Here is a 12,422-nt window from a genome sequence, read left to right as displayed (position 1 = left end):
GTTTAAACCCAGAGCCCAAGCTGATTCAGAATTCAGCTAAAACTTTGACAAACTTCTATAGATGCACAACTTATCATATCTTGACTGGTTGCATCATGGTCTGGTATGGAAACATCAAAAGAATGGGAAAGCCGACAAAAAGTAGTGGATACAGCCCAGTTCATCGCGGGAAAAGCCCTCCCCACCATTGAGCATATCTACAAAGAAGAAAGCAGCATCCATGCCACAAGAAAGCAAATTCCATGATCAAGGACCCACCACCGTGCTCTCTTCTCTTTGTTATTACCAGGAAGGTGGTATAGAGCCTTAAGTCCCATACCACCAGGTTCAGGAACAGTTATTACCCTTCAACCATCAGGGTAGTATTTGATAACATACACATACTTTGCTATTAAACTTTTAACTTTGGCTGGCTAAGTCTGAAACAGTGGAATTGTGCCCAAATGAAGACTGGGCAAAATGTAGTACTGCTGTCCTTTATCACAGAGTTTTGTAATCTGCTGATAAATCAAATGTGGGAATTGCAATGTGATAATAAAACACAAAGGGGCACTGTGTAGCTAAAAGAAATCAGGATGGAGCACCGACTTTAAACTATCACAAGGAGACTCTGCAGTCCTATAATAAAACACAAAGGGCACTGCAGCACACTAGCATCATCTAAAACATATCATAATGCCCCTCTGTGTAATATTATCGCAGTGCAAAGCTTTGTTAAAGCAGTGGGAGGCATTGTAGTGCTATAATACATCACAAGCGGACACTGCAATGTCATAATAAATCAGGAGTACTGCAGTACCATATAAATGACTGAGTACAGTCCGATAATAAATCAGAAGGAAACACAGCAGTGAAATAACAAACCACGAGAGGGCACTGTTGTCTGTTAATACACCACAAGGAGAACAAGGCTGTAATAAAATGTATGGGATTTTGCTAACAAACTTCCCTTTGGCAGCCTTTCTGGACTGAGATATCTTGCTTCTCATTCCATTCGAAGTCTTTTTAGGTGAAAGATGAGGCCAATGTGGTTAATATGCCACATAACATCAATATTCCAATAACCTTAATCATAATAATAATCATAAAGGGGTGATAGGGAGGGGAGGAGTTACCATTTTATCTAAATACTGGGCAAACTTATGAGGTAAAAGGGCAACAAGGCCACTGGCCTGCAATCCTCCATACTTAAAGTTATGAGAAATAATGGGCATGTTGGTTGTCACCTGCCAAAATTCCTCTAGATTGTAGATCTACAGTTTCATGCATCTTCCAAAGATTTTTTTTTAAGAGATACAGCACCATAATAGGCCCTTTCGGTCCAGTGAGTCTGCATCACCTAAAGGAAATCCCTGAAGTCATGGGTAGAACATACAAACTCATTCCAGTGATGAAAGTGAATCCTGGTTGCTGGCTAATACACTAATCACTATGCTACTGTGCTGCACCCTCGGGCATTTCTGTAGAGATGCCAGAGGACTAGACATCAAGATACAACATCGAATTTATGAACTGGGGAATCTGGAAAGAGAAAACTTAGGTCAGTTACCCAAATGTCTGCCATTGGGAAAATGTGATTCAGTATTAAGATGGTGTTAGCAGGACAGTTAGAAGATCATAAAGTATATGAAAGTGAAGATTGAGTCACAAGAGATTGCAGATGCTGGATGTGGAGCAAAAAACAACTTGCTGCATGAACAACACCTGAGGGTGGGAGAGGGAGGAATTGTTGACGTTCAGTCTGAGATTCTGCATCAGGTCTCAACATAAAACGCAACTAGTTTTTTTCTCCCTCAGATGCTGTTTGAGCTGCTGAGTGCCTCCAGCAAATTATTGTTTATGAAAGGGAAAAGTGACAAATCTGAAGTTCTTTGAGGATATAATAAATAGGATGAATAAATGGGATTTATTCAATAGGAAGAAATGAGATTTCCAGATAGAGTGCAGCGTGAAAGGTTAGTCCATGGGGCTGAAGTAACATATTAGCATGGAGGGGATTGACAGAAAAGATAACTGAATTTGCTATGCAGTCACAACCATAACTGTACACAGTCCCCCAACAGTGGCCCAACAGGTATTTTTATAAGGTTATACCATAACTTTCTTGCTGATGTTACTATACTCTGGGTAATGAAAACAAGTATCTCCCAAGTCTTCTGACCTTGGTAATTCCCACAGTGTTGGCTTAAGCAGGAGTGGTGGTAGTTCATAGAAACACTCAGACACTAAGAGTGGGGGGGCGGGTAAAGAATGACAGGATCAGCAGTCTAAGTGAGGAGTTTCTGATCTGGAATCTCTATGCACCAAAATTAAAGTTTTTCACTTTAAGCATATCCTGACACACTATATCGCAGCTGAACAGCCTGAACACAGAGCAGGAGCAATGCTCAACTCCTTCACCTCTAATTTGCAAGGAAGTAGGTAAAACAGAAGCAGTTCAAGAACTAATTTTAAAATACTTTATTTTGTTTAAAATATACATCAGTTCAGTTTTACAAATTGAGAAAATAAAATCAGTAAAAGTTTAACAGTCTTGTACATGGATACAGATGAATTGCTACAACATCCTGCATCCCTAAGGAATGAGTGAAATGGATTGGAAGCACTAAAATCATGGAAGCTTCAACTGAGAAAGGTACAGATTCAGAACTGGGATTTGCAACACTCAGTGAATAACTGAACACAAAATGCAGCTGGGTTCTCAGGTCATCAAACAGCAAAGTGAATGTGCAGAGAGACCACTGGCCTTCAAATACACTGAAAGTGCAATTCATCGACACAATCTTAATGCTAATGAATGATTAGCCCTCAGAATTATTTACCAAAGCCACCTCCAGCACAGCGTAGAGAAGAGTGCTGAGCCTGGGATGCATAGACTACGCACTAGCCAATGCTCTTTTAAATTCATTTCATCGAATAGAGAGAGTGGGCCAGAGGCTGGTAATTCTTGAAAAAAAAAGGTACTATGCCTTTAAAATGGCCAAACACACTGCTTGAAATCAACCCACTGATCAATAGGTAGGCTAACCAGAGGAGATGGCCCAGATTCCTGAACACCACTGACTAACACGTTGCAGAATTTCAAGTTATTTCATCACTGCTCCTCCAGTCAACAGCAAGTCGATATTGTTTTTGTAGACACATACTGGCCACGACCAAAGAATATTTGTACACAAAGAACCAGAACATGTTTCGGATAAATATGAAGTTTCTCCATACAAATTTTAACTTCAGACGACACCCATATTGAATATCACAGTTCACAGTTCTATCAACAAGCACTTACTTTGGCCAGTCTCTCAGTGCCCCAGCACCGGCATCCCGGCAGGAGTGTCAGCGTCAAAATTGCAGCAGGAGTCACAGTGGTCTGATATTTATCGGTGTTACATGGGTAGAAGGAGAAGCATTATTAATGGACGCGACAAGAATTAGGTGAAAGAGATTGATGGGATTGCTCTGAGAGTTCGCATTGAGTTGAATGGTACAAATGCCTATTTTGTAAGTAGACATGAAATAAAACATGAACAAAGAGCAATAGAGTGGGGAGATTGAGAGGCCAGGAAGTGAACAGCAGGTAGATGACAGAGTGAATCAGACTTGGAGAGGACTTGAAGTGTGTGGGTGGGAGACAGCAGAGCCTGAGTAGTCTGGAGAAGCAGTGATCAGCCTCTCTGAGTAATTATGGGGTTGATTTGTTAAGAGTATCCTGATGTAAGGGGTGAGAAAGGCAGCATAGAAGGTGTTTAGGAATAAGACATTGTGCTGTGAGAGCAGGTGGCAGAGGGAACTTGATATCACAGATCGGAAAATATGCTGACTGGCCGTGCTCAATGGGAAGACAGTTGACACACAACACACAGGTTGGGGAAGGAAGCAAAGCGAACATACACAAAAATAAACTGCATAGGACAGCCTGCAACGAAGTGGAGAGGGCAGCAGGGAGTGCTTTACATGTGGAGGGTTGACAGATTTTGTGCACACAAGTGACAACTATCTCTGAAATACAGTCTGTTCTCTGGCTTTTTAGGGGTGGAATTAACACGTCACAATCATTGCATCAAGTGCCTTCAATGCTCATGGATGTTCTGTCAAGCTGAAACCAACTGCTTCCACCACAAAGGAAATTTTCTGTTAGGTAGAACATGGTACAAACTTTGGGAACACCTTCCTTGGGAATGAATCAGTTCTCCTAATCAATTTTCGCTGTACAAAGCAGTGTAGCAAATTGGAGAAATCAAATAAATGCTCTGAAAAATGTGACAGTCATCATTCATGTGGGTGCACTGGTTCTAATAACTAAACTCAGAGTTCAGTCACAACCTAATTTGCTGTACTTAATGCTTCCCAGATCATCACTGCCAAATCTCTGCACACATAGGCGCATTTGTATTGGGAACATCACCATATTTTTAGATCAACATTTTATGGATCTTTCAACTGCTGCTAAAGAGATTTGCATTAATGTTACAAGCACCAATCGCGTCAGCCTGTTTTTAAGGCAGTGCTGTTCTATTCCTGAGTTAGCTATCTCAACCTTTGGACAATACACTCCCACCTTTACCTCAACCCACAATACCCGTCCTCTGCTTCCTTTTACAGTTCATTTCAGGGTCCAGCTGATGACCAACATCCACTGTAAACCTCACATCCTGTGCAAAAACAGCTTTGTTCTCCCACTTCTCCATCAGACCTGACCTAGTGTCATCTTCAACATGGGAGGCTTCTGTCCATGGCTAACAGAATCCTGGATCACAAACAACAGAAAACCTGCAGATGCTGATAATCTAAGCAAGACATACAAAATGGGTCCTGCCAAAGGGTTTTGGGCTGAAATATCAACTGTACTTTTTTCCATAGATGCTGTTTGGCCTGCTAAGTTCCTCCAGCATTTTGTGTGTGATGCTGGAGGAACTCAGCAGGCCAGGCAGCATCTACGGAAAAGAGTACAGTCAACATTTCGGGCCACAACCCTTTTTCCTGCTGAGAGGCTCGGCCTGAAATATCGACTGTACTCTTTTCCATAGATGCTGCCTGGCCTGCCAAGGATCCTGGATTAGATCTATTCCACTTCCACACTTCTGCCTTTACCTCTTCTCCCTGCCAGAACCAGGATATTGTATCCCTGTGCCCATTCACAAACTACTTCCCATATTCAAAGAAAAGACCAAACAAAACAGTAGGTGCCAGAACCTGAAACAGAAACAGAACTGCTGCAAGTACTCAGCCATCAAGCAACATCCGCGGAAAGGGAAACCTCTCAATGTTACAGTCAGAGACCTTTCTTCCGAACTGGGGAAGCATGGAGAGTTTACAGCTCTGTGAAGTGTAACACAGAAGCCTACACGGAGATAGGTTAGGACAGATCAGGCAGTAAGGAGTGTGAGTAATGACCAATACCAAGGCACTTTAAAGAAGCAGTGTGAGAAAGTGTCATGTTCTTCTTCCCAGTATAATGTACTGCATTTAGTGTTCACAGTTCACCTCCTCTACACAGGAGAAACCAAACACAGGTTGAGTGACTGCTTTGTGGAGAACCTGAGCTCAATCTGCCAGAATGTTACTGAGCTTCCCATTGTGTGCTCAGTTCACTTCCCTTCTGACGTCCCCTCCAGTGGCACAGTGAGGTCCAACATTACGTAGATGAACATTTTAATTGAGTACTTTCAAATCTTTTGAAATGAGCAGTGAATTTTCTAACTTCAGGTAAACTGCTCTCTTTGTTTCACATTATCACATTTATGCCTCTTTTGCAATGTTTCTACAAATTACACTCATGCACCTCACCTGATCCGTCGAACCAGTCACCACGTGTTTTTTTTATATATTGCACCTCATTCCCAAGTTGTGAAGATTTCTGACCCAAAATGTTGACTGGTTTCTCTTTCCACACATGCTGCTCAACAGGGCGAGTTCTTCTAGCACTTCCATTTCTAGCCAACATTCACCAGAGCTCTCTCTGCCATTTCTGGTACCTTCAACTTGATACCACATCAAAATGCATCACTCATTCCTGCTCTAAGCCTCAATTTCACCAAATAGTTGTTTGTTTTTTTATAATCGCCCCACAATTGACAGAGGGTACAAACACTCTTGGTGGAAAAAAGAACTTAATTCTGCTTTGTTCAGCTGGTATACACTGTACCACTCTCAGTGCATTCCTCTCCACAACAGGAATAGTGGATGTTAGCTGGGGACACATGCACATTTGACATCAGGCTTTCAGGTGCTCATATTTAGTTTGCCTACCATTTCCCATTTATCCTCCACTTCCCACACAGATCTAATGTGAAGATCAATGTAACTTTGAGGAACAAGTCTCCACTCCTCAATTACACTACCAGGCTCACGGAGTTCTACATTGTCTGGAAATTAATCTGACCTCTAGACACATCTTTATTTGTCCCATTGCTGTCTCCCTTTAGTCATGCATCATCAGCCTTTAGTTATTTAACTACTCCATCCTCAAAATGAGCCTTCTTTCTCCCTATTCCATGTCTGCTCTTTTCCTGGATCTCAATACATGTCAGTGCCCCTGCTTTTGGTCTGGGTACTGATTTTGTTGTTATGTCAAACATTGTCAATGATCTGGAAAGTCTCCTATAGAATATTAATGACTGTCATATGACCTTCAGAACTTCCCACCAGGTGTGTTTCACTACTTTCATCAATCCCTATGCATCAATTTTAATCACTCAGCTGAAATCGAAGGCAAGTTTTATGAGAAGACCATAAATACCATGACTCAGGTGCCAAAGAAAAATAAACTAATATTGCTTTGATGATTTTAGTTGGCTCTAGTTTAGTCAGGCATTAATAACAAAGCATGGCAGAGTAATGATCAACTCCCCCTGAACAAAGACTGTGGAACATACTCTCAATGTCAGCAAGACTACAACACAAGAACCAAAAGATTATACAATGGTATTGAAGTTCACATTTACCACAAGAGTCAACAGCAGAATGGCTCAGACCACCACCTCACCCTCTCAAAGTTTGGGGTCAAATCAACAGGAGATCACAGGCCATAGCCTGAAAACCCCAAATTATCAGCAAATTCAAAAGCAGGGCAGCATGGTGCAGCTGAATGCCCTGAGTTCAGATTGATTTAAACTTACTTGGCCAAGACCAAAAGCTTGAAAGGTTGGTCAAAAACAAAACCTAAACAGGGAAACAGGGAAAGAACAAGCTCAATTCAATTGTTCTGATCATTAATCACAACATTCCCAAAACTAAGTGAACACTGCGAAGTGCAAAGGAAAAACACCTGGCTCACAATCCCTACATAAATATGTAAGACTGGTAATGATCACCCCGTACAAGGTATGACTGTGTGGGCCAAGTAAGGGGCACTAAAGGGAACAACGGTGCATAGAAGATTTTGCAAACCTACTAAACAAGAGGATGGGAAATTAGTCTGTCAATTAAATAATTTCACATAGAACATAGAATCATGAGTCCTTATCCAAGGCTGTTTGGCTTCTGTTCCAGCTGGGGAAAAATACATGAGATATTAACACCACACAACTCTTAAGTAAGTGGAGAAGACACTGAGCTCCTTTATGCTTGGAAGATCAAACCTTGAGACAGAAATTAGGTATGGCTGTAAAAGATTCTAAGTTTTCAGTAGAAAAAAAAAATCATCCAAATGATCAGAGGACTTAGCTGCCAATGTATCAGAGGATGGTGAAACCTGAGTCATGTTAAATCATGTCAAATGTGCTTCAGTTCAGAATTCACAAACATACCCCTCTTTGTATTGGAGAATAGATCAGCTTCAGAGTGCAAAGTTGCTTATCATGGAGATCACAGGTTGGGACTAAAGCTGCTGTTTGTGATTGTGTTGCTAATTGGCTCACTCCTGGGAAGACATGGATTGCATTGCAATAGTGTACTCTCAAATGGACCTTCTATAATTCTTATACCAAACAGCCTGTGTCCTGTCTATGAAAAAGAAATCAGACAGGACTGTTCAAGGAGAATTTTGGAAAATTACAGGATTGAAGTCATATCATTAAAAATAAAGGCCGTCTATGGAACCAAGGTCCTTAGTTGACTAGTCTGCACTCAAGTGATGGACACCCACTGAAGGAAATTAATCATTTCTATCTGAACTACCTCAGAATACTAAAGCGATCATGACAGCATGACATAACCCTAGACATGGACATAAAAGGTCAATGTCATGGAGAAAGACCAAAAGAGATTTTCCTTGAAGAACATATGAAAAAAAAACAGTCAAGAGATGAATAGGGGAAAAGCATCAAAGAGGGCTGAAATAATGAAATCTGTACATTGAGACTGGTAACTAGAAAATTGCTGCTCTCAGCCGTAAGACATGGTGCAAACCGTTCAAAAGCAGAATAGGCCGTGAAAAATATTGAATACATCACAGCCAAGCGGATATTAGGAAGCAGCTTGATACTGTATTCAAACTAGTGCACAGTCCTCGGGACAGCCTTCAGATGCATCAACTGGCTTGAGGGCTTTTTGCAGACCAGCAACCTGAAACATCTAATGCTTCCTGACCTGCTTAGTATGTCCAATATTCTTCGCTTCTGTTTCAGATGCTTATCACCTTAGTGCTATGGTTTTATTTTTATGACATCACAAATTTGATTGGGAATATTGTGTGACTAAATTCCATTGGTAAAGAGGTTTACTGAAAATACAACTCAGGCTGCTACCTACTTATGGTGTCACTGTAAAGCTAAACTTTTGTATTGTCACCTACAGTTAACCAAAGAAAAGCACCCACATGAATTCACTGCCTCAAAGTCAAGTCAGATTTGCAAGCCTCATCCAAAACTTACCACTGCTTTAAAGATTTAACCAAGAAAAATTCCCATACACAAAATGCAAAATTATTGATCAGTGGAAATTAAAATTCAAACATGTGGGCAAACTCTGTTATCTGACCCAAACTACTAACTCACTATTTGATAACACAATAGTTTTACATTCAAGCACTTAATATTCTAAAAGTGAGGGCGGGGGGTCACAAGATTAAGATGGATAAATTATTTGAGAAATTACCAGATGAAGGAGTTCTTGGAGAGTATGTGTGTGTGTGTGTGCACATCTGTGCGTGCGCTCCCAGCAGGCTTTTAGTATTTTCCCTGAGGAGCAAGTTATGAGTGCCCAAGAGGTCTTGCACCTGCAACAGTCAGCCAGATAGAAACGGATTTCAGTCAGTTACCCATTGCTGAGTTTGGCAGTTGATGCTCATTTTAAAATACTGTAGAACTAACTTCATTACAAGGATGTAATCAGCTTTGAATTTTTTTCAGATAAGCAGTAACCCACCCAAAAGTTTAGAAATAATAATACTTAATTTTAATTCATTACTTTTAAACCTTAACAGTTGGAAATATTGTCATGAAGTTAGCCAATGGAAGAGGACATTGTAAAGCTGGGATTCTTTCCCAGATCAGCAGATATTTAGAGGAAGGCTAACATAAACCTGCAGGATACTGAGGGCTGGACAGTTACATCCTATTTCAAAGAACGGCAGGAAAATCTATTTTAACAGAAGCATTTATCTGTACTTCAATATTGTACAGAAACATTTTGGATCATTGTGGTGGTAAAACAGGAAAATGAACGGTTGTTCATCAAGCTTAGACAACCACGCCATTCAGTAATCTTCAGGTTAGGTGTGGGCATTGCACATGTTGGAGTCTCGATCTGATGGTTAGAAAATAACAGAACACCACACAGAGGCTGGAAGTTTCAGATGTCTACAGCTGATCAACAGAGCAGTCAGTTTGTTTAACTATTCATTCAAGCTTCCCTATTTTACAGTCTAGAGTTGGCAACCATGGGAAATTATCCAGTTCTGTTTAGTGGTAATCCAGATTTAACCTGTCACGGACCACCTGCTTGGTATGTGAGGCGGTAAGAATATGTGGCAACACTTTAGAAGCACTTCCACTGTTCATTGGGCTGCAATGGGAAGACAACACCATGTTAGATGGCAGTCTGGAAATACTTTAATGCTTCTATCAAAATTATCTGAAAAGTTTGTATTTTGTATTCTGCCTTTGTCAAACATCTTTTCATAAATCTTTAATTTCAAGATGTTGTAGAGGTCTATTCTGGACTTTAGTAGGCAAAAATAAATATCAGAACCAAAACAAATGTAATTCAATGTCACTTTTTCCCATTTGGGCAAAGTTGTGCACCCATGATATTCGTGGTAACACTGCAAACAGATGAATCAGTGATTCACATAGTAATTCAGGACAGGGCAGGCAAATTACAAACATAATTAAATGGTTTGTATGTTAAGGATTGGCATTAGTAGTCTCAGTTTAAACCAAGGAGCTTAAAAAACATTCTGGTGTCTGCTACATCTTTGAAATAAAGCCGACACCTACCATTCTTAATGCACTGAGATCATTTCACAAATTTAATACCACCCGAAGGATAACTAAAATATGCAATCAACTCGCATTGCTCAAGGCATGCAAGGGAGACGTGAAGTACACAAAAACTCAAAATCCAAAGACGCACTGAGAAATTACCTGCCATCGCCCAGCATGAATACTCATCAGGAATTTGGGGTTCCCCCCCCCCATAATGACTTAATTCATAATAAAATGATTTTCTGAGAAAATACTGTCTGAAGTATTGCCTTTTGAACTCAGATTCTACTAAAAATGCACATGCTGATTAGTTTGCTTTTGCTCAGTTTCATACACTCCTAGGAAACATCGTTAATTTCTACACACACGAAAAAGGTTTTCAAAAGTTTTTCTTTGCTGAGTGACATTTTGGGTGGTATCTTGATTTTAATCCAGCAAGGTACCCTGTTCCTGTGCCCTAGTTAGACTGTCCTTTCGCAATAAGTAATGGACGCCCATCCTTTTTGGACTCTTCTGCTGACGTCCCACTGAAGTCATCAATGTTTTGTCTCCAATCTCTTCCAGCTCATCTTGTAGTGTGGTTTGACTTTCATAAAGTAGAGCTTCGTGTTCTTCCATTGAACTGTTCCTACAGACAGTATCCGTGTATTCTTTGTGCTTCTGCAGTGGATTAGACTGTGAGTCCTGCTGATCGACAGCTGCAGTGTTCAGCAACTGCTCTCCTTCTTCTTGAGAGAATTTGCTCCTGTAATCCAATGTACATTTGTTTTTTCGTACTTTAGAATCAATACTGTCTGTATCCAGGCTAGAATCCCGACTCATTGTCCAGCTGCAGCTCTGGCCAGATTCTTCTCCATCTGAGTAAGCTTGCCTACTCTCACCCACAGCAACATGGTTGCCCAAACTATTCTGCAACTCTTGCACCATGTCACTGCTGAAAGATGTTCGATGAGCAAAGTCCCTATCAGAGGCAGGAGCTACCTTCTCCACAAACATCCGCTGCCAGTTGGCAAGCAGGTCTTCTTCTGAACTTGTAGAGCTGGCAAATGCGCTTAATGTTTGAGGTGGGCTGTTGAATGGACTCGACTGAGCTGACTGAAACTGGTTTCCTGGCCCTCTGGGTGTGCCTGATTTTGGAGATTGGTACTGCCTGTTGGTTGCCTGCCCTGACTTCCTCCCGCTTGAGGACGGACTATTGGCTACAGTCCGCTGAAGTTCCAACCCATCATCCTCCCCTTGGACCAGACTGAGAGATATGGCTTGCCTGGTGGCATATGTACAGTTGGGTAAGGGACTGTTCTTTGGGATTTTAACCTTGTCATCAGAAGAGAATTCAATGACAGCTTTACGGCCAGGGAAAAGGTTCTGGGGTGGAGTGGGGTATGGATTCAACCTCTCAAAGGTGGCTGCTTCATCTGGTATGCTCTCTGAACAAACTGGCTGCCTACACATCCCATTTTTAGGCAATACTGCCTCTGTCATGTCTTGATCTCCCTCTTTCCCTGCACAGTTGACACCATTGGTGTTGCCACTCATGTCCACATGGACAAAGACATCTTCTGCAACAGGCTGTGTGCTGCTGCTGGACTTGGCAGAGTTCAGGATCAATGGCTCCGGCTTTTCCAAAACTCTGGCAATGACAGAAGTTGGCACAACGTCAGAGGAACCAAGTGTGAGGATTGGCTCCCGTCCTGTCTGGAAATCTTCACTGGACTCCAGATGCTTGTTCACCATCTCTTGAAGTACAAAAGGGAGCTGCAAATAAAACAGAACTCCCAATTTAGCCAGTCTTTTTACTTAAAGGCAGCATAAGAAGTACAATCTCAACAAGGAGAATGGCATCATATAAATTATCACTTCAGTATCCTTCAGATACATAAAAAAACTAATTTCTACATTTCAATGAACATTCCAAACAATTAATGAAGTGCCTGTATTGGCATTTGTCTAAATCAACCCTGACAGTGAACCATCAACTGCACCAATACAAATGTCTGCATTTTAAATGACTGACCAAATAGTGTACTGGCAGTCTGTATCTGTAGCCTATTAGATTTT

The 12,422-nt window shown here is 41.2% G+C and overlaps 1 protein-coding gene across 8 annotated transcripts in view; it reads right to left on the bottom strand.

Moving 5' to 3' along the window:
- Positions 1–2,485: 2,485 nt before the first annotated feature.
- Positions 2,486–12,422, bottom strand: part of tjap1 (tight junction associated protein 1 (peripheral)) — a 193,583-nt gene continuing 183,646 nt past the window's right edge. For all 8 annotated transcript variants that reach the window (XM_063040534.1, XM_063040536.1, XM_063040535.1 and 5 more), the window contains one exon: positions 2,486–12,119. In XM_063040534.1, coding sequence (XP_062896604.1) covers positions 10,791–12,119 — 1,329 coding nt within the window. In that variant the 3' untranslated portion in view covers positions 2,486–10,790. The remainder of the gene's footprint in view (positions 12,120–12,422) is intronic.

The sequence above is a fragment of the Mobula hypostoma genome, chromosome 2 (genome assembly GCF_963921235.1).
Source record: "Mobula hypostoma chromosome 2, sMobHyp1.1, whole genome shotgun sequence".
NCBI lineage: Eukaryota > Metazoa > Chordata > Chondrichthyes > Myliobatiformes > Myliobatidae > Mobula > Mobula hypostoma.
The sequence above is the reverse complement of the archived record's forward strand: the minus strand, read 5'-3'. Positions and strand labels throughout refer to the sequence as shown.